A 27,699-nucleotide genomic window follows, 5' to 3' on the forward strand; every position below is an offset into this window, starting at 1 on the left:
TTTCTCTTGGTTTTCTTTCTTTCTTTTTTTATAGAAAGTATCCACTTGACACACCCATTGCACTTTTGGAAACCATTTACTAATCCAGCAACTTCTGATGGATGACTTTGAGTTATCTCACAGGTCCATTTATCAAACAGAACCCCCCTTTCATTTAAGAAATGGCAGCTATTTTTGTTTCATATCTTGCAAAGAAACAAGATTCCCCTCCCCCCACCACATTCTAACAGAAGAAACACTGCTCCCCTGTGCTTTTGGTCTCCCCTACCCACTCCCTTTTTTTGAATACTAGCAATGGATCACTTGCATGTGGTGTTTGGTGCCTTGCATGGTGCTCACATGCAAAGGCAAGTTCCAGTCTGCATGCTGCTTAATGAATGTTTTCTTTTTCCCTTTTCTCTCCCTCCTTGTTATGTGCTTTCAGAAGACAACCATGTGGAAGGTGGGTGCTTTCTTATTTCCCTAAGCTATTTTCTTCCCCTTCCTATCCCTTCTATTTAGTGTTTTGCCTCCTGATTAATGTTTATATGAGTACATCTTGTCATTAAAGACGGTAAGTTGATTTTCTTCTTTTCTGATGGGAATGTTGACTTGTCAACATGGTTGTGTGCTTTCAAATTCACCATTATAATCAGAAGAATCTCTTGGTTTTATCTAGGAGAACTGAAGCCATTTTAATGGTCAGTGTTATTGCACTAAGGATATCTCACAAAGGAAAAGAGAGGTAGAAGAACCTCAAATGTACATATTTGTGTTGTACAATTTGTTGGCCTGATTTACTGACTGTGTTTTACGTTGGCAAACTTGTGAAATTTGCTGATGATTTACGTTTTTTAATTATGCAGATCTACTAAAGGCTATTATGTCAGGTTACAAACTTTGGCATTGATCCAATAAACTCCTCTAGATGTGCATAAGGGCTTTTTAAAATGTCCAGCAGAGTTTTAACCTATTTCCCCCCTAAAAGTACTCCTCATGCTATACTGTAAACAGTTTTGATGACCTACTGAAATTAGAAATCATCTTGTAACATCAATATCACCACAACCATTATTCCTAAAACTGCTAATCACTCTTTTGTGATTTTTAAAAGACAAACCATGCTTGCAAGCAGACAGTCCAGACTGCTGACTGCAAATTACCTTTGTGCATTATATTTTGTATTATTGGTTTTTTAATTAAAGAAAAAGGAATGAAATAGCCAAACATTGCAATAATTGATTTAACATCTGCATGGTTCTTTGGACTATGATCAGTGTCTGGAAGTTAGGGATCTCTTGCAATACCATTAGTTCATTGCACAGATACGTTCATTCCTTTTTATTAACCTGAATGAGGAAGAGGAGAGGCAAAAAGAATGATCTACCAGTGCTAGATATTTCAAATTCATTAGTCCCCATGTTTCATTGGACTAATTGGCACTGGAAATAATTTATACCAGGAACATGAAAGAGAGTTGACATGGCTAATAGAGCATCTACACTGTAGAAGTAGCTGGTATGTCTAAATTCTATGCAATTCTGGGATTTGAAGTTTTGTGAGGCACCAACATTCTTTGACAGAGAAGGCTAAAGACTTTGTGAATCAATAACTCCTATGTTCTATAGTATTGAGTAGTGTCAAACTGCATTAGTTTTACTGTATAGATGGACCCTTAGTGCTCAAGGCCATTTCTGTTTATAAGCCTAATAGTAATTCCAGATGACATAAATACATCATGAAAAAATGGTATGTGTAATAAAGCTCCCAAGGGGCCCTACCAGGCAGGCCCTATATCCCAGGATTTTGTCCCAGGTTTTCTGTTTATCCCAGATTATCTGGCAGTGTGGACTCATATAACCCAGTTTAAAGCAGAAACCTGGGGTCAGATCCTGGGATATAGGGCCTGTCTCGAAGGGCCCTAAGTCAAAACTAACATGTAATCTTGTCCAGCCTGAATTATATTAAGTATTTCTATTATTTGTTGGAATGTCTATAAATTTAGGAATGTATTTTGGTAACAACAGCATGTTGATATTTGTCTATTACTCCCATTTTTATGGACATTTCATTAGACTTTTAGATTAGGCTTTCTCAATTTGTGTGCCACCAAGTTGAAAAGAATTTGCCCAGGATTGGATGGAACTTTTCTGCTGTTTTAACTGCTTCTGTCTAAGAAATCGTGAGGAAAGCAATTTTGTGCCCTCCAGTCACCCCTAAATGCCCTCAAAAAGTGCTTTAGTGGTTTGGCAAATCCTACAGACTAGGGATGGAAATCCACAACTATTTAATCATTTCATGTGAGGAGAAATAAAGTAGGTTTATCTCCATAGCAGGTGGAAAAATACTTTTCTGAGGTACTCTCCCAATATTTGAACATACCAAAGCAGCATTTAGGAATTATTCTGCAGTTAAAACTAGCATTTTTGTTTTATTATTTGCACAAGAACTACCCTATATACTTATGCAGAAGTCTTGAAATTATACTTAACATCCTGGTCAATATAAGTACTATATCTTAACTCTTATTAGAAAGAAACTATCCTCATCCCTGGATAGAATGGTGAAAGCTTAGCTCATCCTTGGAGAACCTAAAAGATGCTCCGTCCTCCTCTACTCTCTCAATCATGACATGATACCACTTCTGGGTTTTTTAAAGACCTGAGTCATAAAAAACTCCTGAAGCATGCTGTCCCTTTCCCCTTTTTATAGAATAACCCTTGACTTATCCATATGTCATATAAACATCGATATTGTTAGCCCCAAAACCTGACCTTCACTTATATATGGGGCTGACTTATACATGAGTATATACAGTATGTTTTCCTCAGTGGACCAATTTCTGCACACAATTTGGGATACTGAATGCCAGGAGAAAAATGACAAAATCTTACGTGTTGGATTTTTCTTCCCAATGTGGTTTTCCACTGTCAGAAAACTAGTTATTAATCTGGGAACAATGTGAATACTCTACTGCAGAGTGGATATTTTGGTGGCACAGAAAGTGCCAAAAGGAAAGAGAGAAACACTTCTGTTGCAGCCATGAGCACAGCTCTGGTTGTAGGTTTTTATCAGCCATGTGTTGCCAATTGCCAATTTTATTTTTCCCAGGCAGCTAACAAACTCCACAGTGTTTTCTATGCCTTTTTATCCAGAGTTTTTGTCACTGTGGTTGATATTCCAATGTATACTAGAGGAAGACATGTCAATTTACATAAATTGTTTTAATAAAGGAAATGACTTCCAAAATTGCAATAAAGCCATTGGAAAAGTGTTTCGTGAATCAGCAGTTCATGTGACCTGTGTCACTGTGCTTTCACTGCGCCCTGTGAAGTCATTTTAATTAGAACAACTAAGAACTCTCTTTACTAAGCAAGCATTTTCTTAAACGAATTGGCCCTTTGGGGGCAAGGGGAGATTATTTAAAAAACAGACACAACCTAGTGTTGGCCGATGAGTTGCAAACACATGCTGAAAGGCAATGTATGAAGATTAATATCCAAAAATCTATTCCAAAGCATCAGTGCAGATTTATATATACATCCGTTTGTTTGGATTAGGTTGCACAGGGCCCCTTTTTGTTTTTGCTGTTATATTAGACTCCTTTGAATGGGTAAATATCCAATATTGTTCCTCTTCAGATCTCTGAAGTTGCCCCCCTGAAAGGAGGAAAACTGTTCAAACAGACATCCTATGCTGGTTTTGAAAAGGGGATTTTTTATGTTAATCTTCAGATGGATTGCAGAAAAACGTCACTTTAAGGTCTACTATAATACCTGCAGTCTTACAGGAAAGGGATTTGTCCTCCTTTGTTGCCAATCAAAGGTCACCCAATGGAGTCACAGTCTTCATTGACATAATTGACATAATTCTAATTGTTAATTCCAACTAGTGAGGAAGCCACAGGGAGGAGGGAGCAAGCTTATTTTCTGCTTCCTTGGAGACTAGGACGCGGAACAATGGCTTCAAACTACAAGAGAGGAGATTCCATCTGAACATTAGGAAGAACTTCCTGACTGTGAGAGCCGTTCAGCAGTGGAACTCTCTGCCCCGGAGTGTGGTGGAGGCTCCTTCTTTGGAAGCTTTTAAGCAGAGTCTGGATGGCCATTTGTCAGGGGTGATTTGAATGCAATATTCCTGCTTCTTGGCAGGGGGTTGGACTGGATGGCCCATAAGGTCTCTTCCAACTCTTTGATTCTATGATTCTATGATTCTAGTGAAATCCACTGAATGAATTGTCAACTGATAAGACAGTGCTTACATAAATCTCAAAGATTCACTGAACCTACTTTATCTGGGTCTAGTCATTAGATTTATGTCATAGTCCACAAAAATAACCCAGGGGCTCCTTAAGGTCCCAGGGCTGCACTTTTCACACTTTGTTTTAGGAGAAGTATTTAATTTACTTCATAAATTGTGACCCATTAAAGTATATATAGGAGCCCAGCTTGATTAGTTTATCAAATATATATGCATTATCATCATTTATTGTTATTAAATGCCATCAAGTTGCCGTTGATTTATGATGATACTATGAATAAGAGACTTTCAAGTCTTCTATCATCAATAGCCTTGCTTAGGTCTTGCAGACACAAATCCCTGGTTTCCTTAATTGAATCTATGCATCTGGAAATCAGCCCCCTTATTTCCTGCAGCCTTTTGCCTCCCCGAGCATTATTGTCTTTGCAAGTGAGTCATGTTTCCTCATGATATGACCAAAGTGTATATCTCATCTAGGGAGAGTTCAGGTTTGATTTGCTCTAGAACTCACTTATCATGGTACTGCACAAATGGAGGTACTTGGATTTCAGCCTTCCTAGGACCACATTGTATGTTCAGTGGGCTACCCAAGGTTGATGGTCTGCAAAAAGCATGCAGTGAACTTTCAGTCAGTTTTACCTTCTGGGTTATATGGCAGTAGTTTTCTGAATCCAGGCTAGAAACCTAATATGTGCATATCTGTACTTTGTACATGCAAATAAAGACAGAATAGTTAAGAAAATCCGGCAGCCAGCAAAATCTGCCATTATCAGGAATTATGCTGCCAGGAAGTTCTCCAATAATACTGTAATCCTAATGTCATAGAATCTTGCTTTCTGCCTTCTCATTCCATTCAGAACATTAGAGAAGTGGTCATGATGAGGGATGTGGCAAATTGTTGTAGCAGACACAACACTTAGATTTAATCCAGATGTTTCCTAAATTTACTTATTTAGGGCATGCCCTCTATGTGATCATCAAACTACTAATTCAGTAGAAAAGGAACATTCAATTAGCCAATTGTGTACGGAATAGAAGTTGTCATAAAACTAGATGAAACATGTATGTGTGTAATACATTCTCATGAGAATATGCAAGTATCGGTGTTCCTGTTCCATCCACTTTACTAGATGGAAACTCCTGCTTGCATTGCTTATATGCAATGCATAGTAAATTTTGAACCAACGTAACTACTACATTTAAAGCAAGCAAATTCAATTTATTTTATTTTAAATGGTTTCGTTTCATTTAATCCAATGAAAGAGAATAATTCTGTAGCTTCATTTGTTTGAAGTTTTATTTTGAAATACACCTTCGCTTGTGCTTTTCAAAGTAATAAGTAAAGATTACTGCATTAAAGCAACCATTTCTCTGAGTCTACTAATGATTCTAGTTCTTTCCACTGTATGGACTTCTTGAAATGCATACACAGTCTGCTGAATTGTAATAGCTTTTGGCGAAAAGTGTTAAAGACTGGAACTGCTGGAATTAAAACACACAAATTAATATTAATTTTAAAAATCTCCTTAGGTGTGCATAACCCCCCTTTTAAAGAATGAGTGGAAGTTGTTTTTGAGGCAAGTCTGTGATCCCTGGAAGATCACAAAGGGGCCCTGTGATTTTTGGGTCAGAGGATTACCAAAACAGAGATGTACGAAAACAGAGGTTATATTTACCATTATATTTATATCTCTCCTTTGCTCCAAAGAGCTAAGGGCAGTATAAATGGTTCCTCCAGCTCAGTTTCTTCCTTTGATTTGCCCTTATTTCATACAATAATCTCTAGTTAGTTAAATAGTAGGTTACTCCAATTCTGTTCTTAGAACTCGCACCATGCAACCAATAAAGTGTTTTGTATGGTAAACATTTTCAGGATACCTTCATTGTTTCTATTTGATACCATACATTTGAGAACTCCACACAGTTAATTTTATAACATACACTCATTCAATAATCAAATTACATTTGGAAATTATACTCTGTTTTAGATAATCTTGTATGTATAGTTTTCATCCTTTAAATTTGCATAGGAAAGGAAGTAGACATTACTACAGCTTAAAAGGATAAATCCAAGACAGAGCTGAGTTGGTAAATTCCACTGAACTCAATTGGGTATGTTTATGAGTAATAGTCTTGGGCTTGAAACAGTGCCTCCAGCATCTTTTCTCCCTCCCCAGCAGAAGAAAAGTTCCCTAGGCTCCTCCTCCAGAGAGGTCCCTGCTGGGAATGTGTTTTCCCAGCAGCACTTGCATGAGATGGGCATTGCAAAGTATCTGAGTTCCTCTTGGAGCATGATTTATTTATTTATTTATTTACCATATTTCTATCCCGTCACTTCTCAACCCCCGAAGGAGGACTCAGGACGGAAACTGAAGTTTCTCTCTCTTTCTGTTTCTCAGCCAATAAAAGGTCTCATTGTGTCCATGCTCTGATTGACTGAGAAAGGACACAACTGGTGACTACAATTCCCAAAACCATCTCTTGTGGTTTGTCTTATTTTTAAAAAATGTTACGGTAAAATTTAAAATAATTCTAAAAAATAAGTACATTGGTGAATTGTTCTGAAACTTGGCAGGCCTGCAATTGTTAATGGGGGTCTAAAACCGAGGTAGGTTTCATGCAGATGGGCCTTAAAATGACTGAGGATTGAGCCTTTAAAGTTTTCCCATTGTTGCCAATGGGCCAAATATTTGCTGAATGAAAATGGCAACACTCCCCCTGATTTGAATAACTTCCCAGTAAGTTAGAGGTTAGCTGAAAATGGACCCCGAATCAGCATGCCTTTTGGCCGAATTGCTCACCTCTAATGAGTAAATGTACTTAGAACTGAACTATCATTCTGAAATCCTTACTTATCTGGAGTATGCTCCTCAGGACACAATGAAACTTACATTTGAATATATTCATGAAGGAGGACTCCAACTTATCTTCTCTAAACTGTATAAAACTGAACTTATCATTAAGCAGTTCATACAGGATGAGTATTGAAACAAACATACAAGATAAGACATTAATTGAAAAGAAGGCCATCATTGAATTATTTGTATGTTCTATTCAGAAGGGATATTTTCTATAGTAAACACTTTCTGTATCATTTTTTAAAAAAAACTTTCTTCCAGCATTCGATAATGTGTTATATGTCTTTTATGTGTGCCTGCCTAATGTGAATTACAAATATAAAGTATTGTATTATGTCCTTATCTTCTAATGAAAGTTAACATATTCTGTTACACACCTTCTTTGTGTGAACCATTTTTTTTTAAAAAAAGCAAGTGTGTAATACGGCACATTTCTTTTTCCAGAAGAAAAGAAGTATGTTTTTCATTTAGTTTCCAAATGATGCCTTCAGGGATTTTTCCCCCTTATGTTAATTGCCATTACCATTTGTTCCTAAAGCCAAATTAAAGATCTACTTAAAGGGACATAAGAAGACCGATCTCAGATTTATTTTAGAGGAACTACATCACTTCTTTGGGGTTATTTTGCTAATTATTTTTAATGGGTTGGAGAACTTGCTTTGGCCAGAATTATTTCAATTGCAGGTCTCTAAAATCTTAAAAAGAAAGTCTTAATTAAGAAATGGATTTCAACCTCAGTGTACTTAAAGTGCCATCTATGTTAAATTGGAGAAGGTACTTAATTCCAAGAGGTTGTGTGTGGTTTCTTTCTTTCTTTCTCCTGATTTATCATGTATGTTGTTACATGCTTCTGTCTACTGGATGCCTAATATGTTGGCTACAAAGGAACATATTTTTTTTCTGCTGGAACATTTCACACAAATAAGGAAACATCCCTTGCATTTTCATTTCAATGTGACAGAGAAATTCTTTCATTTAATTATTTGAAATGCTCATTTACAATGAGGGGAAAAAGAACAGACCCAGCCCATTCCTCAGGTTGACAGAATTCAAGGTTAGAAAGGTGGAGGGGGAGTTGAAACTACTTGACAGTCCGTGGATGAAGTGTCCTCCTAGGGAGATGGTACCATCAACGTACTTATAAGATTAAGATCAAAGCATTTTGAGAATTCATTGACCTTAAAATTATTTCCTTACTATTTTTGTCTTCAGCCCAACTTCAATACCTAGAAAAGAAATTGAACAGTGCAGCATTACTCTGTGTTAGAACAGCAGCCTGACTGCGCTTCTGCCCCCCTCCCACCTCCAAAAGCATTCCAACCAGTGGTTGAAAAATGCTGTTTTAATTTTCCAGCGCAATGCAAACATCTCACAGGAGACACAAGCCCGTTGTTAAAAAAAAATGTCACTGTGACGATACCACCTTCCCGTGCACCCTTGTTCATTGCTGACTGTGCTCTTGTTTCCCTTTAAGGTCTGGCGCACTTGATGATGGGCGATCAAGGTATGGGTTCTGCTCCTTTTCCACTCTGCTTTCATTGTTATTTTTTTCCTTTTGTTTTTTTCTTTCCTTTTTTATCTGTAGTTGCTTCAAAATCCATCACCGCAAATGATGGCCAAATGCTTGTGAGCTGTACTGGGCTGCAAATAAGCACATAATCTTAGTCACATTTTTCTTTCTTTCTTTCTTTGGTTGTTGTCATGTGTATCTTTTTCTCTAGATATGTATGTACTTCTAAAATATGAATAGCTCTGTCTATGTACTGCTGGTTTTGTTTGATTTGCTCCCTAGATCTTTTGTTCTCATTTCCTACTCTTTTCCCTACCCAACTTGCAATATAATAACCATTTAAAGGGGGTGGAGGTAGAAGAATCTGGCTGGGAGATGGCTATGTGTTAAAAATATGATCATGAAGAAAATCAAACTGCGTTCCCCAGATAGATTGTGAGTTTTTACTTAAAAATATAAAGAATTTGTATCCAGGGTGAAAAAAAAATCCTGCTTTGCATTAATGCATGGCTGTTTGAAAAAAATGCAGAAAGCAATTGCTCCTGGCTTCTGAAATGCTAAGAACACATTTTGCAATGTGATGAAATTAGTTGTGTTTCCCATCACCTTGTGTAAGCTCTTCTCCCTTAGTGTTCATGTCACATCTATGCCACTCATTTGAAAATGAAGCATGGGTTGTTTTTTTCTGTGTTTTACTGCATGGCCCTGAAGATTGGAAAGCAACAGTCCTCAAACTGCAATCCCAGTTGCATCTCCATTTGTCTTCAATGTTTCGTTTCATGCTTTGTCTCTTCTCATATTTTGGAGATAACATTTGCATTTGCACACACACAACTCTTACTGTTGTTTCTCTTCTTTCTTCTCTCTTTTGTCTGACAATGCTTTCTTCATGGAACCATTTCACCAAATCCATAGGTAAAAGTAAAGGTATTACATGCTTTTCTTCCTTTCTACCTTCTCCTCTTTTCTGTTGAATGTCATCTATATACTTTAAAGTATGTCTGAGTGGTACAAATCTATGTGTTTAGTGTTGATGCACTGTGGTGCTGGGAGGTAGGTACGTTTTGTGTAGTAAAATATTTCATGGAACTCAAGGTAAGAAACAAAAAAACACACATGAAAGCAGGATAGATTCAGACGTCCAGATTTAAAACTGGTTAAGGGAAAGTTTGGATGTATTGCATAGAAATAATATCACTATTGTAATTGTATGTGATGACTTGTTGCACCACTATTATGCAAGATATTGTACAAAATGTCTAAGTGGTACATCCTTTTGCCAATGGCTTTCCAAACTCTATGTCATGCAAAAGGAGAGACCAGAACTGCCAAGTCCAAAGTAAGGGTTAACTGGTAGTATCTGGCAGCTTTGATGAGGATATATATTATATGGGATTGGGAAAATGCTTCACAGATGAAAATGCCTGGTGCAGAGAAATTCAGAGCTGGGAAGGGGCCGGTATCAGATAGGGATACTGAGAGGCTTTCCAGGATTAAGGGAGCAGCATGGAAGAACAGTCAAAGGCAGGCGCTGGAGAAGGGAAGATGACCTCAAGCCACCTTCTGAGGTATGATTCTGTTCTCAGTGCCTACAAAATGTAAATTGAATTTGTCAGAGACAGCCTCGAGCATAGTGCCACCAGATAGTGACATTCTGGGGAAGCTTGATTCAGGGCCAACTGCAGTGATGTATAAGTCTGAATACAAATAGAGTTGAATATTGATACAGGAGTTCAGCAACACATTTCCCTGTGACATGGATAGGCTACTGTGTGGCCAAAACACAGGTTGTGGTGGGAGAGGAGACATGAGAACCCGAAGACGTGTCTGTTTCTTAAAAATATATGTTTATATTTTGGTTGTTTGATTGGTGCGTTATGATGGTATGTACAGTATAAGAATATTACCTTTGGTGCAAGACCAAATCAATCTAGGAACCTCTTGCAGCCTTGGTAAGTCGCAAACCAATTTCACCCATTGTATAATCTTGATAAATCTCTTTTACTCCACTGATCTGAATAGGGAAATGAATCAATAGTTTGGGTGTTGTTTTGCCTTGTTAGAAAGAAAAAGGATTTTTGCCTAATGTCTGCGACATGGACTTTTCAGCCACTCTTCACTTCACATTACAGTTTGCTAGATCTATTATGACCTACTAATCATTTCCATATTTCATATTTCAAGTGTTGTATGTTGTAGGGAAGTTTGTACATGGTGCTCTTACATCTTCTGTGCCCCACTGAACAGTACAGTCTAGGCATTTTGCCAACCTCCCTCCCTTTGCACAACCAGTGCCTGTTACAAACTTTTAAGATTACTACCTTGAAATATCAATGACACAAAAATTAAGATAGTAGCTGTATATCTCTATTGAGTCTCTGTGATAATATGCTTAGAATATGAATAGGGTGTTAATCTTGAGTGCTATGAAAGTTGTTGAAAGTACCCGTCTATTCAATAGTTATGGGGGGGGGGGGATGACACACCAGAAAACATTGCATCTTTATTTTTGATTCACCTTCCCCATCTTAGAAATAACATTTCCAATAAAAATGTAATTATTGTTTTCTTTGCAGAAATGGTAGGACATTTAAGTGTTATCTACTCAGAGTTATTGGCGTGAAAGGGACAAAATAAATGTGCCTTCACAAAATTTGAGTGTAGAAGAGCTACAATGACATGGAGGGACTGGAAGGTGCCATCACTTCCAATATGTGCATAATATAATATGGATCTTTGTAAAAATGTGCCACATATCCTCCAAGTCCCCACTGTTCCAGGGACAGTCTTGATTGATCCTTTTTCCAGATGCTCTTAAAAAGTCCAGTTTTTGTCTTCTACTTTTTCTCTTTGCTCTCAACTTACTTCCATTGCTGCAAAACGAGTTCAAAATGCAAAAGTAGTTTGCATTTAATTACCTCAGCAGAGGGAAAGAGCAGAGAAGAGGATACAATCTTATTTTTCCTAGTAGACTCAGGGAGCTGCAAAAGTATGACATACCTATGACATCTTCATATGGGGCTAAAATCATTGGCACACACAACCTAGCCCTGGTCACCCATGTATCTGGCTCCCATAAGATGACATCATGCTGGCTCCGTGCGTGAAGGAAGGCGGAACTGGCATGCCACCGTGGCAATACGGGAGGCTTCCTGTGTTGCCATTGACTGTAATGGGGGAAGTCACACACTCCATGTGTGCACCATGCTTTCTCCCATGAGATCAGCTGGCGGAAGAGCCCAGCTATGTGGGGCATGGGGTGGTAGCTTCCCTGCATCAAAGCGGAACGACGTGGGACACTTTCAGCAGTCATGTGATGAAGTAGTTGGTTAGCTTGTGTATTCTTCATCATGTCCATACTCTGATGTTGTTTGTCACATGCATATGGATTTCATCTGTGAAATATTGGAGAGTGACACTCTGTTCAGTGTGTAGGGGTGCTGCTCCATGTTATCCTGCATCCAGTTGCACCTTCAGAATGGAAACTACTTAATAGGGAGATGGATTGACGGTGAGTTGGATCAAGGCCAGCAGTACAAACTCATCCCCTTTATCAAAATGCACCTTCTAGTTTGGAGATAAAGATGATTTGACATAAAGTGTTGAGACTTTATGCCCAAATCAATGGGATTCCAATGAGCTTAATTTAGGCATGACTTTGCCCCATATCTTCATACACTGAAAATGTTAGATAAAAGCATTTTTCCAGTGTAACATCAGCCTATGACCATGCCATTCATCTGCCACATCTTGTGAAAGCTTAATGAGGTTTCTATGTGGAAGGAAGGCGGGGAGAAAGCAGCATTATGTCCTGCTAGTTGGTTGGACTAATTATCTGAAGCCTCTGGTTACTGGAAATGTCAGATTGAAAACTACAGTGAGAATTGCTCCCATTTGATAACAAAAATAAGAATCAGCTTATTTTTATGGTATTTTGGTCCTTTGTTTTTGTGCATTCCTTTGAGAATTATTGACAATTTATATTGCATGCATATTGTGCTGTGGATGGAAGGGAAAATGTGGGATATTAATCTGCAGTATACATGACTGAATAGTAAAAGAGGAACTGAAATATTTTCTTATTTCTTTCAGCCAAACAACATTGGCTATTACTGCTCACAGACAATTTTCATATACTCAATTTCATCTCCATTGGCTTGGGTTATATTTGTATTGACTTATTATATTACTATAGCATACTATATTATTATATTATACTAGGACATATTCAACTGTCAACCTTTTCCCATAGTAATAGAAAATACATTTACACACTTTGATATCTCTTCTCATTAGCAATATGGGTTGCATAACTCAACCCAGTATCTCAGATGTCTCCATTTGAAAGCTTAGTTTGAGCTGACATTAGGGAACATGAAAAAGCTCTGTGGCGATGAGTGGTCTGATGTGATTTGAACATACAGGTGACCAATTGATACTGCTCTCTTTATGTACTTGTGAAATCACTATTTGTAATATTTAAGGAGGTAGAAAAATTCCATGAGCAAGTTTTTTACTACATTATTTTGTACTAATTTTAAGCCATCCAGCATACTTGATATTGATATTTGTAATATTTAGCAATTATAGTTTGGTTTCTCCTATAGCATAGAAATAATAATATAGAAATAATGGCAAGGAGAAGTTTTTAATCTGAAATGAATGGTTAAGGGAACAAATGCATAGTCCACATTGTTTTTTATTTATTTCTATGAAGAACAAATGCAAATGTGAAATTGAATGGGAGAAACCAATGACCAAAAACATTTTTTATATTTTTTCCCCTTGGGAGGAAGAAAATGATATGAAATCTCTTGAAACTGACAAGAAGTATTGCACTCCACTGATTAGCATATTGATTTGATATTTGTTATTACATTCAAGAAACATTCTTTAGGGAGAACGTTCATGGATTGCTCTGCAACTGACAAGACAGGAAAACACTGAACTTTAAGCTTTAAGCATTGGGTGGATTAGTGGCTATGCGGTATTATCCTCTATATTGTTGATTCTAAATTAAGAGCCATTTGCCCAATCTGTTTGGCTGCCTTGGGGGAGAGTGTAATGCCTAAAAACATTCTGACAAAGTTATATAGTCACCAAGAGACAGGTTGGGTCTTTATTGTAATTAATGTGGAAATTAGAAATGAAAAACAAATTAATAGTAAAAAAAATGACAGTAATGAAGGAGAAATGAAAGGTATGGTGTGTAAAGCAGTAGTTCCCAACCTGTGGTTCACGGACCACTGTTGGTCCGCAAGAACTAAAATATGGTCTGCAGCCATATTGGTCTCATAAAACCTTCTTATGGTGCCAAGGGTTATTAAATATGGTTTTCTGTGGGCAAGCAGATGGTGACTACTGGGTGACACATGTTCTGTGTCAGAAACTAAAGCTGATGTGATTTATCCAATGCAATTTTCTGAATCAGCATCCCAAATAACCAAACCAAATCTAAAGCTGACCAAAAACTTATTTGTACCCCTTTTGGTACTAATGCTGGAGAGTGGTCCCTGGTCAAAGTGGTCTCTGGTCAAAAAAAAGTTGGGAACCACTTTAAAGGGATGCAATTTAAAATGAAATTTTCCAGTGTCCCTCCCTTAGCTGCACTATGTTAGATGCCAACATTGCACTGACAATAATAAGTTCCATCCCAAACATTTTTTTTAGCAATGCAGGACATGTTAGGTCAGAGAGTGTTGTTTGACTTCATTTTCTATCATCTCTAGCTAGCACAGCCATAGATGATTTGAAAGTTCAATACATTGGTCTCTGCAGGGGTGGAGGTGAAAGAAAAGAAAAGAGTTTGAAATTTAGATTTAGTTATGTAATTAATGTATTGTTGAAGGCTTTCATGGCCTGAAACACTTGGTTGTTGTAGGCTTTTCAGGCTATATGGCCATGTTCTAGAATCATTCTCTCCTGACGTTTCACCTGCATCTATGGCAGGCTTCCTAAGAGGTTGTGATAGCATTTTCCTGCTATTTAATCTCCCACCTCCTCTGTTCCAATGTTTTTATCCACAATACCTTTTTTTTTTAGTTCAACAAGCATTTCTGTCTTGTTCTAACCTCATATCCAGATAGCAGTTTTGTCTGGTCTTTGGAAGTTTCCTCCACCATATTCTCAATGTCATCAACCACTTTCTTTGTCATGCCAATTTTAGTTAAAGCTACAGACAATACAGTCACTGTTGCCCATCTTTGGTCTAAAAATGTCTAGCAGCTTGTGATCCCTTTATTTTAGCAGTTTTAAATCAACGATTTTATCAGTTTTAGATAAACTATGCAATGCTTTTGACATGAAATAAAAACCAATTTTGTCAAGTTTTTTTTCCACTTCTATGGCCTTTCAAAGACATATTTGTTTTGGGCTGGGATATCTGTATGCAAAAGGGAATTTGCAGAGAAAGCAGGCTCCATTGTATAACCTTTCTAAGACTTGAGTCTACTTCATCAGATGCAAGGAGTGAAGTGCCAAGGAATATTTCTTTCTCATTCTTCTTTTTCATTCTACTGAAAGCTTTGCACATGGGCTGCATTTTCTCTTTGAAAGGGCATTCTATAGGGAATAGTTTTCTGTTCTACATTCATCTTAAAAACATTGCAAAATGGCATCTAGAGTAGTCTAAATACAAATAAAATATTAAAGGTAAGCAAATTAATAGTGTTTCAAAAGTGAGGGGATGGATGATCCTGTGAGAGCCAGTGGAACTTGTGCATGACCTCTAAAACATGGGAAGTTGTCCACTGCTGCCCCAAAACTGTCAAGTAATGGCTATGGTCAAAACCATGGAAAATAACATCTCAGTTGAGCTCTCAGACTATACAGAGAATTCTTTTTGGCAAATGCCTCTGGCTTCTTATTGATCCTTCCTCAGATATGAAGACAAGTTTTAGATTTCTGCTGGTGTTAACTGGACATGGTAGTCAAGGCCCAGCTGAGCAAATACTAGGGGCCCTTCCACACAGTCATATAACCCAGAATATCAAGGCAGAAAATCTCACAATATCTGTTTTGAACTGGGTTATGTGAGTACACACTGCTATATATTCTAGCCCAAAGCAGAAAGTGTGGGATTTTATTCAGCTGTGTGGAGGGAGTTAGGTGAGCTGAAGCTATGTTAAATCAAACCCTCTCTCAGTCCAGGGATGTTGGCAAGTACTCAAGGCTACTGTCATCCTGTCCTAACTTTACACTTACATTATGGCTGATAGTTTTGATTTGGTGTAATTCAACTCCATCATTATACCATCCATTGTCTAGCCCCCTTTTGACTCTTCTTCTAGCAGATCTAACACACAGAAGTTCTACCAATGTTTCTTTGTTTTCCTGCAGATTCCATCCATTATTTATATTTTCTCAGCTGTTTCAGACATGTTATTGTGTATGTAGGTAATTACATCTTTTATTTGTTATATATTGATTTGAAGGTCTTTTTGTGGGAAAGTGGCCAGTACATGTTAATATAAAAAAATAAAATCACTTTGAGGTATCTTGACAATTATTCATTCAAACAACACTAAAATCTAACTGCAATGACAACAAGAAACTCAGATCGAAATGTCAGTGTGCCATTAAATTGCAGGTATAACATTTTAAATGCATTGCTTAAGTTAAAATGAATCCTAGCAACAAATTGAAATGACAATAAGGAAAAGAGAATGTTACAAATCTAAACACCTCAAATCAAATTAAATAAAGCATAACTTTCCTGTTGCATGATAGACAGTAAGGAAAGTACCTAATTGCTCTCTTTGGGGAAAACATTAGTTTGCAGAGCAGAAAACTACTGAAAGAATTTATCTTAATGGTCCCTAACAAAAGAGGCATTTGGAGAAGTGACCTTAGCTGCCATGCTGGTAGGTTCATGAGGGATCAAAGAATCTTTCATTTATCTTTGTTCCTGACCTCATAGGCCAATACCAAGCTAGAGTGGCCATATCTTTAAATAAGGGAGAATAAGGACCATTTTTCAATTGCAGAGTTGCTACTATGTGAGTCACTGCAGAAGTAGCCAATCCATCAAACCAGAGTGAGATAGCAATACTGTCAATCAGAAGGCCAAAGTACAAGTACATGAGCCTTTATGGGAACAAAAACAACTCAAAAACAACAACAAAACCAAGATGAAAGGCTGAACAAAATTCCTCCTTAAATTAGACTTTGGTAGCTAGACACAGAGAAAGAGTGTACCATTAGAGCACACTGCATCTCCACCCCCATCCCCTACACCTTAAGTGGAAAATAGATAGTTTTCTTTGTTTGTTTTAGAGGTTGATACCTGCTGTTCACTCATGGTGCCGCAAAATATTGCCAGCAATATTTCAGTGAAACCTGATCAACATCTCTGAAAATTGGTTGGTTATCCTCTACTATTAGGAGCTATGTATCTAATGTAATATTGGAAATATGACCCCCCCCTCCCCAATATGATTTCCATCCTCACTTTGACTGTGATCACAAAAGTTTATAGTGGTGGTACAAATCATGGGTACCGCCAGTTGAATTTGGACTGCAGTTTCCAGATGCGCTATTCAGTGTACTCAGTGGTACAAAATGATGTGAACTGTAGTCCTACATCTAAAAGTCTGTATGATTTACAGCCTGCTATGCAACAAGTGAGACTTTCAAAAAAGGCAATGCACAAGATAGAATTCCATAGAGTTAATAGAATCTCTAGCTTCTTTTTAAAAGTGATTACAGGCAGTCCCTGAGTTACAAACATCTGACTTACAAATGACTCATAGTTAAGAATGGGGGAGAGAAAACAGGAAGTTGTTACCTATGAGTTGTTTGTAAGTCAGAAGTTTGAAACTCAGGGACTATCTGTAATCTACCCCTAGGAAGGAAAATTCATTCCTGGAAGTTATCATGGCGAAAAGGTGTCTCAACTTAATTTTTGGCACCAATCCTTGTTTCCACAACAAAATACTGGGGTATGTTTCCACATTCAGAATATAAAATTGCTGTAGAGTTTTGCCCAAGGCAAACTTTCAGGATAAACACAGTGTAGTTGAACAGCCCATTTACAGTGTAATCCCATGGATTTCTTAGTAAAAGTAAAGAGAAAAATTGTACTGCAGAAAAAGTGTTGGGAGTACGCAGCCAGCCCTCTGTATCCATGGATTTAACCATCCAGAGCTTGAAAATATTATTAAAAATCCAAAAAACAAACATTGCTTTTGCCCTTTTGTATAAGGAACTCCATTTTACTATGCTATTATATATAATGGGATAGGCAGGCAGAGATTTTCATAATCACAGGGGTCCTTGAACCAAACCTCAGCAGATACCAAGAATACTATATATTTTCTTATTGCATCAAAATCAGGAAAAAAAAATCTTATTTTGTGCCTTCAAGTTGCCTATTCACTTAAGGTAACTTCAATGATTTTACAGGGTTTTCTTATGCAAGGAATACTCAAAGGTAGTTTTGCTGTTCCTTCCTGTAGAATATCGCTTGCAGATCTTGGTATTTCTGGATGGTTTCCCAGCCAAGTACTAACCAGTGCTCACCCTGCCTAACTTCCAAGATCAGATGGGATCTGATGCCTTTAGGCTATTTATTACACATTTCATTTGCTAGACACTTCTTGTTTTCCCCTCTCCCCTGCCAACAATTCTTTGGGTTATTGCCAACCATAAAGGATAGTCCCACTTTGTTTGGGAATGCACTAAAACTTTTTGCCTTTTTTTAAAAAAAGGGAAAAGTCCTAGAAGTCTATTGGAAGTAATCCCAGTTCTGCTAACCTTTGTGACTTTCTACCTCCGAATTTCCAAGTCCAGTAGTCTTCCATTCAAGACCATAAATCATTTCAGCACATATGTCATCTCTTATGTTCTCTTGGAATGAGAATAAGATTTGTTGCATTTTATTCATTTTTCAAAAGTGGGAGATAAAAAGTAAGGAGATACTTTTTTACCACAGTGGTTTGTTTTACATAGTATTAAGTTTTATAATGCCCCGAATCAGACCTAGTGAAGAAAAGTGGTCAAATAAAATATGTAACCTTTATCAATATTTTGTGGAATTCAGCAGATCAATTTATAGAATCATAGAATCCTAGAGTTGGGAGAGACTTCATGGGCCATCCAGTCCAGCCCCCTGCCAAGAAGCAGGAATATTGCATTCAAAGCACCCCTGACAGGTGGCCATGTAGCCTTTGTTTTAAAACCTCCAAAGAAGAAGCCTCCACCACACTCCAGGGCAGAGAGTTTCACTGTTGAATGGCTCTCACAGTCAGGAAGTTCTTCCTCATGTTCAGATGGAATCTCCTCTCTTGTAGTTTGAAGCCATTGTTCCGCGTTCTAGTCTCCAGGGAAGCAGAAAACAAGTTGCTTCCTCTCACATATTTATACATTATTATCATATCTTCTCTCAGCCTTCTCTTCTTCAGGCTAAACACGCCCAGCTCCCTAAGCCGCTCCTCATAGGGCTTGTTCTCCAGACTCTTGATCATTTTAGTCACCCTCCTCTGGACACATTCTCTCTTGAATTGTGGTACCCAGAATTGGACACAATATTCCAGGTGTGGTCAAACCAAAGCGGAATAGAGGGGTAGCATTACTTCCCTGGATCTAGACACTATGCTCCTATTGATGCAGGCCAAAATCCCATTGGCTTTTTTTGCCGCCACATCACATTGTTGGCTCATGTTTAACTTGTTGTCCACAAGGACTCCAAGATCTTTTTCACACATACTGCTCTCGAGCCAAGCATTGTCTGGATGGCCTTTGTCACCTCTTCCAACTCTATTATGCTATGCTTCAATGAAAAATAAATATAAATATATATCAAGCCAAGGATGATGGAATCTGTGGTTATAGAATCTGTGGATACAGAGGACCAAATGTATTAGCATCATGAGAAGATTTTAGCTAGGATCACAGTTTTCATTTTTCTTTTATCCAATTATTCTCTGATCTCACTCTGTGAATGATATCATTGCTATATATGGTAATACTAACTCCTGAGGGGAATAGAAAGTCCATGCTCAAATAAACCAGTTAGTGTTGAAGGTTGCTGCTATATTTCTCTTTCCCTTTAGGACACATTTAGTACATGCTTCCCATGTAGGACAGATTTAATACATGTTGTTTATGCACTAGTTAGCATTGTTCATTCCTTATTTATTCAAGGTGATAATAATTACTCTTAAAGTCCTACACAGCTTGGGTTGCCTCTCCACCCCACATGTGAATCAACAGTTTCATGTCTTTTGCTTGTTCCATTGTCTTATAATGCACAGTTGATGGCAATGTGCAAAAGTAAGATTACATTATCCTTGTTTTCTGTTTTGTACACTTTCCTTTTTTAACAATTATTCTTTCTTAGCTTGTTTTTTTTAAAATGCTGCTGTATAGTTTAATCAATTTTCTTTATTGGTACTTTGTTGTACATTTTATGTCTATGTATTAAGCCACTTTCAAAGATGTCTTGGGAGGGAGGGGAAAGTAATATTGTAAGCTGTGTTGTTCTGGCCTTTTCAGGAGATTTTTTTTTTTGTCGTGTCAGGAGCGACTTGAGAAACTGCAGGTTTGTTCTGGTGTGAGAGAATTGGCCATCTGCAAGGATGTTGCCCAGGTGACGCCCTGATGATTTGATGTTTTTTATTATCCTTGTGGGAGCCTTCTCTCATGTCCCCACATGAGGAGCTGGAGTTGATAGGGGGAGCTCATCCGCCTCTCCCTGGATTCGAACCTGTGACCTGTCGGTCTTCAGTCCTGCCAGCACAAAGGTTTAACCCACTGTGCCACCGGGGGCTCCTGGGGATTATTAGATATAATGTACATCCTGCATATTAGCTAGATTCTGTTAGGAGGAAGAGGTGAGCAAATGAGATGCTGGGAATGAAATGTGATTGCTGAAATCTCTGGACTTTGAAAAGGCTGGTGTATAATGTTTGGTTAGGGATGAGGGAGCAGTATCAGGTTTAGGAAATAGCTTGGGGGTTAATGGGTTTGTGTGGCTAGGAGAGTTAGAATCAGGTTCAAAATCAGTTGGAATATTAGTTTGGGAGGCAGTGAGTGGTGTGATATTAGATGCACTTAATATTTATTTATTTATTTGCAGTATTTATATCCTGCCCTTCTCACCTCGCAGGGGTCTCTGGGTGGATTACAATGCACATATTACATGGCAAACATTCAATGCCATTTAGACATACAACATATATAGACAGACACAGAGACATTTTAACATTCCAGCTTTTTCCGGCTTCATGAGGGTATGCTCAGTTTTGGCCACAGGAGGAGCTGCCTTTTCACTGTGCACTTGTGACACCGAATGCTTTGATGGAGTACTTCCTCATTCTTCTGAATGATGCTGGAAGGTTTTATGGTGTTGTAAATTAGTTAAATTAGCCTCCCTGCATAAAGCGGTACCTCAGTTTCCTACTTGATAAATGCAACTATCTTTCGGGCTGCATAGGTCAACAGCAACAGAATATTAATGGTTGGGAGCTTACTCCGACCCGGGCTGGTTTCAAACTCATGACCTCTTGGTCAGTAGTGATTTAATGCAGCAGCTATTAACTAGCTGCAGTCTATATAACCTGTGATGTTATTGAGATAAGAACATTGAGCATGTTGGCTTTTCCATTACTTGAAGCTATTATTTAGGTCCAGCCTATATATCTTAGGATGCTTCCAGGCAGTACAAAAATGTAGGTTTTAAATAAAGGACAAAATAACCCAAACAAACAAGACCTATGATTGTCCTCACACAGACCCAGGATTTCTTCCCTTGCTATCCTCACAGGCTTCCTCTGTATCAGAACAAACTAGAGGGTGGATGGGGGATATCCAGCAGAAGGGCTTTTTTTTTAAATTCACTGAACCATATATCTACACATGCAAATATCTTAATAAAAATATAAGCAGATTTGCGTGTGCACATATGAGATTCAACACCTAACAGAAGGAATTGTTTTTTTAAAAACTTCTGCTGGATTCTTCTTTTCCCCCAATTGTTTATTCAAGCTCTGTTTAATATTATAAAGTTTAAAATAGTTTCAGAGAGCTCTAATTGCTCTCTATTCGTGCTTCCTTTAAATCAGGGGTGTGTCTATTTCACAGCACAATCATCTAATCAGCTGTTTCAGGTTTTTAAAAAGTGGGCATGTGTTGGAGCAGTCTCCACAGAGGGGAGGGAAGGACATCACCTTTTTCGCAGGTCCAGGAATATACGGTGATGAAAATATGTACATTTTCTGGGCAGAATCAGAATAAAGGGGGACCTTTTAACCCCATGTTTTTTGTCTGTTGCAGCAAATTAGGTCAGATTTGCCATTAGCATCATGTAGCTACCTCCTATTTGTAACTTGGAAAATCCTGTGTTTTAGGTCCTGTGTAGATGGGCCCTCATAGTCATTGAAACCATGCTTTATTTCTTGAATGCTTTGCATTGACTTATTCTGGGAATGCTGCCATAGTTCTTTTGGAATGCACTTAATATTGATAAGAGTAGTTACATACTAAACTCACTGAGAAACAAATGTCTTTTAGAAGCGTATTCAGCAAAACATCAGTGAGGAGGGGTGAGAAATAAGGTAAATGAATGCCTCATCTCTTTCATTTCCTGCCTAGGCAGCATTCTTAAGACCAATCAGTTGTAGAAAAGGTAAAGTCCCTAAAAGTGAAAATGCTTTGTTAGTTCCTTGGGGTCCACAATTTCTTTTTCTTTTTTGGTGCATCCAGCATCTGTTGTTTTAAATCAAACTTATTTGCTCTTGAGATTTTCTGTCCATTTTTCTTCTCATGTCAGGAATGAAGTTCCTCCAACATCATGTTCAAATTCTCTTCAGTAAATTACAAGTTTTGTACTATATGCCACTGGGAACACTGGCTGTCAGAAAGTTAAGTTCACACATATTGTGAGCCAGGATGGGGGAGAGAGTGGGAAAAGTGGAAGAAAGGGCCTCCCCTTTCTTCCACTTGTTACATAATTCCCAATAGTTGAGGTCTGTCTTCAGGAATGGCCAGCCATCCCACAGCCTTTCACTGTGCTTTCCTTGTCTTTCGCCATCTTATCTGGACTCCATTTCCATGTGCTACAAAAATTGAGTCCCACTGAGCTCCACCGGAAGGGCCCTTATGCCATGTGATCACCTCTGTAGGACTCTGTTTCTGAAGGGCATGGAAATGGAGCCCAAAATACATGGGATGAGGTCCATAGTGACTATAGTGACAGAAGTTAATAAAGAGTGGTGGTGTTTTGTGGGGATAGAAGATAAATACGAGTAAAATTTTCTATCCCCATAGGAATGTGGGCAGCTAGGAAGTCTCCATAGTTGACAGGACATGAAGATGGCCTTACATTTGTGCCAGAGATTGAGATAAAATAAATCCCTCATGGCAATTTGTTCTGGGATTCCTAATGGGACTGATATAGCAGCTTTCACCCCTTTCCAGAGTTTTGTTCTGTGTCATTATGTTGGTGATCCTATGAGAAAGAGATAACAAATTTGATAACAAATAACTTCTTAGGTCTTGCAAACTCAAGGCTGTGACTTCCTTTCATGAATCAACCCATCTGTAATGTGGTGGTGTTCCTCCATAACCAGTGTTTGCTAACTAATGTTCTAACGGATAAAGGTAGCTTGTCCGAAACATGGTAACATGTTTCAAAACATCCAAAGTGATTTTCATTGAGCCTCTTCACTAGATGACTTATGAATTTTGATTTTGGAAAATGTAAAAGTAAGCATGAATATGGAACTTGGGGATACATGGACATTTTGGTTCTCTAACTCTACTGAGATATATTTTCATTTGGCTTTATTGGAAGAACTGTTTTTGCTCTTTTTCATTTCTCATAGATTATTACTCACAAAAATCTTCACACCTATCTATGCCATACTAATTGCCAACTGTGAGGTACAAAGAAAAGTCCCGAACCTCATACCTAGCTGCAATTCTCCTGAGATTAAACCCAGAAAAATCAGGCCAGAGGGAATCTAAAAATATATTTCTTACTTCGCTTACCACCTAATATTGTTTTAAAAAAGCTTCTTCCATGTTCTGTCTAGATTTGAAGGGGAGGGGGAGTGCAGTGACATCTCTAGTTCCACGGAAATAAGATTGTCATATCATAATAGAAGGTCCCATTGAGTATATGGATGAGAAAGCCATGGGGAAATATTGTGAAGGAATAAAAGATACACACAGGAGAGCTGCAGTCACTATTGAAGTGGTCAGTCAGAATAGTGACAGATAAACCAGTACTTCGAGAGATTATGGCCCCTTCTACAGTACCATATAAATCCTGATTATCAAAGCAAATAATCACATTATTAGCTCTGAATAGAATTATATGATTATATGCCATCTAAACCAGTTCAAAGAAGATAATATGGATTTTATATACCAGTGTAGAAGGGGCCTGAGGACCCATCTACACTGCCTTATAATGCAGTTCCCACACTCAACTGCTCCTGGTTGCATGGCTGTTCTCAAATCTATCTCTTCCCCTTTTCTTGATATGCTCTCATGTATATACTATAACATCTCTATCCCATTGATGAAGATACATTACTTTCTTTCCCTCATCACTACCATCAATTTGGAACTTTTCAATATATTTATAATGATGAATTTCTTTAAATTTCAGCCGGGATCATCGCTATAGCCAGGGATTGTGGGAGGCCTACTCCAAAAACATCGAGAAAGTACAAAGTTGCTGAGTCACCTTGAGTGCCTATATCAGAAGGAAGAGGGAATAAAAAATAATAAATAAAAACATTTGATCTCTAGATCCCCTTGCTGAGCTTATTGATTTATTTGATAATACTTCTCTCTCAGATTCTCAGGATTAAGTCACAAAGGCAACAGCTCTGGGAAGAATACTTTTCATTATCTCCTTGCTTTTCTTTCATATGTCTCCAGTCAAGGTATCTGCTTTTACCGGCAGAGCCTCATCCCTGCAGTCTGTGAGCTGTGTGCATGCAGTTTGGACATTTTCACTTTGGATTCAAAACAGTGCTTAGTCTTTTTTTGTGGGAAGTGGGTGGGGTATGTTGTTGATTGTTTTATGCTGTTAAATTCTTAGAATCATAGAGTTGAAAGAGACCATAAGGGCCATCCAGTCCAACCCTGTGCCATGCAGGAACACACAATCAAAGCACTCCCAACAAATGGCCATCAAGCTTCCATTTAAAAACCTTGAAAAGACCGCCATCCTCCAAGGCATTATATTCCACAGTCAAAATTGCTATTACCATAAGCATGTTCTTCCCAATCTTTCGATAGAATTGCCCATAGCCTAACAGAGCCGAACACAGAAGCAACCATGTCTTTTTACTATCTTCAAAAACAAGTTCCACAGTGTAGGGTAAGAGGAGAACATTTATAATGAGGGATGCAAGAATTTGGGAGGCACTGGAAAAAAAGAGCTGAAGAATGAACCCATTGCAACCAAACTGAAATAGAATCTCTTTGGCAGTATAGTGCTGAACTGAATTAATACCTTTACAGTTTTTGGAGCAAGATGCTGCCAAACATAAGCATTTTTCACCCAATTAAAGCACATGTTTAAGTTTTCTAATTAAAATCAATGGGATTTTGCTTTGGGAAGCTGCTGCTGCTAATTTATCATTTTAAAAATGTTATCAGTTGTGGTAGGTGAATTCAATAGTAGAAAACACAGGGGTATTATTTAGGTATCTTTTAAAAATTAAGTTATGACTTATGTTTCTTATAAAGAAAGCAATTGGTTATAGAAGGAGCCACAAATGGATGCTGTGTGGATGATTTGAGACTATTGACCTTATCACATAGGGGGAGCCCCTCCCCCCCCCGAGCTGTTTCGCTAGCACATGGGGGGGTGTCACCCAAACAGGGTTCGGGTGGAAATGTCCTTGGACTTCAGTTGGGGGTGGGGCCTCTGCCTGAAGTCACATGACATTGTGTGATGGCCAGCATGGGGCTCCATCTCTGAAGAAGGCTCAAAGCATCTTAGGACACTTACTTTGGTAAGTATGATGAGGTTGTATGTGTGACCTTATCAAATATATGCTAAGCTGCCCATAATTGTGATATTCTGCTGTTCGGGGCGAAAATAAACCATTTGGATGCACGTTCCTTAATTTTCTTCCAGCACATAGAAATGGCACACTGCCATGTTTTCCATTTGTTTGCAGGTCACCTTCTAATTTTTTTTCCTGTGGTGCTTACTAAATTAACAACTGACACAGAGTAAATAGGAGGTGATAAACATGCATATCTGGCAGATTTTTTCCTCTTGAATTCATCAGCTTTTTTCAGTACACCTTGCTCCCCCTTCCCAGTGGCACTCTTCCTAACAAAGGTCATCTCCTTTTTAATAGAGCAGTTCAAGAATATTGAGATATTGAGATAACTTTGCTACCTTGCATATTCCGAAATAGGTGATGTCTGTACAAGTTAGTGGCTAACAAATTCATACCCAGCCATTGTTACATAAGAATCAGCTAGAAAGTACAGTTCAATATTTGCAACCTTAGCGGGGTGCATATGAGACCAATCAGAAAACTCCTGATTTTGTTTGTCTGTCTCACTAATATTGGTAAAACAAACAAAAAAATGATATGTCTCTCTTTCCTCAGCCACCATCTAGATTTAGTCTGCAGATGAAGTGTAGCAAAATGATGAGGTGGTAAACTGGACCTAAGCATATCATACCACAATACACATGCAAAAAAGCATTCCCTAAGACATAATATTTTCTTAGTCTTTTTTTTCCTTTTTTTTCTTTCTTTTTTTTGTTTTTTTTTGTTTGTTTGTTTTTACAAAAAAAGACTTTCTGCCAATTGAAAAAAGGAAAAAGAGCATGGTGGTTACAGAAGGCAACTTTGCTCTTTTCAGACTTCTGCTGACCATTCTGTTAGCCAGTATCTTCTTGTTCTACTTTGCAACTTAAAAGTATTTTGTTTTACATAAAGGAGTACTCAAAAATTCTTGTCTTGCCAGTTGCAGTGATATAGTCATGGTACTCTTCTTCTCATTAGCACTTTACTCCACTGCATCTAGGTCTGTAGTCTGGAAATACAGGAGGGCTCTTTCCATTCATGATTTGTCTTTGTTTTGTGTATTTTAATTTATGTATTTTAATAGTACTACATTTTATTTGTGTGCTTTAACCATGTTGCATTCTGCCTCAAGCCATGGGAAGAAGCAGGTAACACATAAAATTGTCACCATCAGACTAAAAGAATTGTACTCACCTTGTAGGTACTTAGAGCTTGGCGCATGACATTCATGATGATTTGCAATGCATTTCTTTAATCCAGTTTTAAAAACCCTCCCCTTTTAATCCAAGGTTTTTTAGAAAATCCATACTTTTATGTGAGACTGGCCGTTCAGACAGCATCACTTTGCTGTGTAGGTATGATGGGCAGAACAGGTTGGTAGCAAGGAAGCATTTCCATCAGGAAGTGGTTCTTTGCTGTGCTGATTTTTTAAAAAATGTTGTTGTGGGTGGATATTTGCATATCAGCATTATCAGACCTCTGTTTTCAGAAAACACATTTATTTGGATACATGATGGAAGAAAAAAATGTGGAGTATCCATAGCTGTGTGGCCAGAATTAATATGAAGGATTGCAAGGTAGCTTTTCCACTAAGAATGAGGTGAATTTGCCAGGGAGAAATTTGTGGCTACTTATGGCACTCTCACCATGATATATGCCATATTAATGGGAATAATTTGAACAAGGAAAATGCTGTGATGAACATAATATTTTGTCAGTATAGACAAGCACCTGGTCTTCTTTATGGACAATTGTATATTCATTCTTCATCCAACAAGATACTGATGCTATTGTTGCTCAGCATTGCTTTGCAACTGCAGGAAAAGGGCATCCCATTTTACTTTCACAACTGATAATGATGGTATGTATATCTTTTCTTTATGAATCATATCTACTTTGAAAAATAAAGAAAATAATTCAAAAGAAGAGACTGAATTGCTCTTAACCCTGCCTGAATGTCTCCAAAAGATGGACAACAATGTTGTTCTTTTCCAAACCTGTTCAACACCATAAAAATACAAAATTTTACTCTGGAACACTTTGTCCTCCATCTCATAGCACCCATTGCACCTCTCAGCATTGA

At 37.9% G+C, this 27,699-nt stretch overlaps 1 protein-coding gene across 39 annotated transcripts in view; it reads left to right on the forward strand.

Moving 5' to 3' along the window:
- NRXN1 (neurexin 1) overlaps positions 1-27,699 on the forward strand; it is a 1,138,555-nt gene that overhangs the window by 144,363 nt on the left and 966,493 nt on the right. For 26 of the 39 annotated variants that reach the window (XM_067462984.1, XM_067462983.1, XM_067462987.1 and 23 more), the window contains exons 3-4: positions 425-442; positions 8,572-8,601. The exons of 6 other annotated variants lie outside the window; for them this stretch is intronic. In XM_067462984.1, the coding sequence (XP_067319085.1) occupies positions 425-442; positions 8,572-8,601 (48 nt within the window). The remainder of the gene's footprint in view (positions 1-424; positions 443-8,571; positions 8,602-27,699) is intronic. 7 more of the 39 variants (XM_067462989.1, XM_067463026.1, XM_067463135.1 and 4 more) reach the window with 2 other exon arrangements.

Source organism: Anolis sagrei, chromosome 1 (genome assembly GCF_037176765.1).
Source record: "Anolis sagrei isolate rAnoSag1 chromosome 1, rAnoSag1.mat, whole genome shotgun sequence".
Taxonomy (NCBI): domain Eukaryota; kingdom Metazoa; phylum Chordata; class Lepidosauria; order Squamata; family Dactyloidae; genus Anolis; species Anolis sagrei.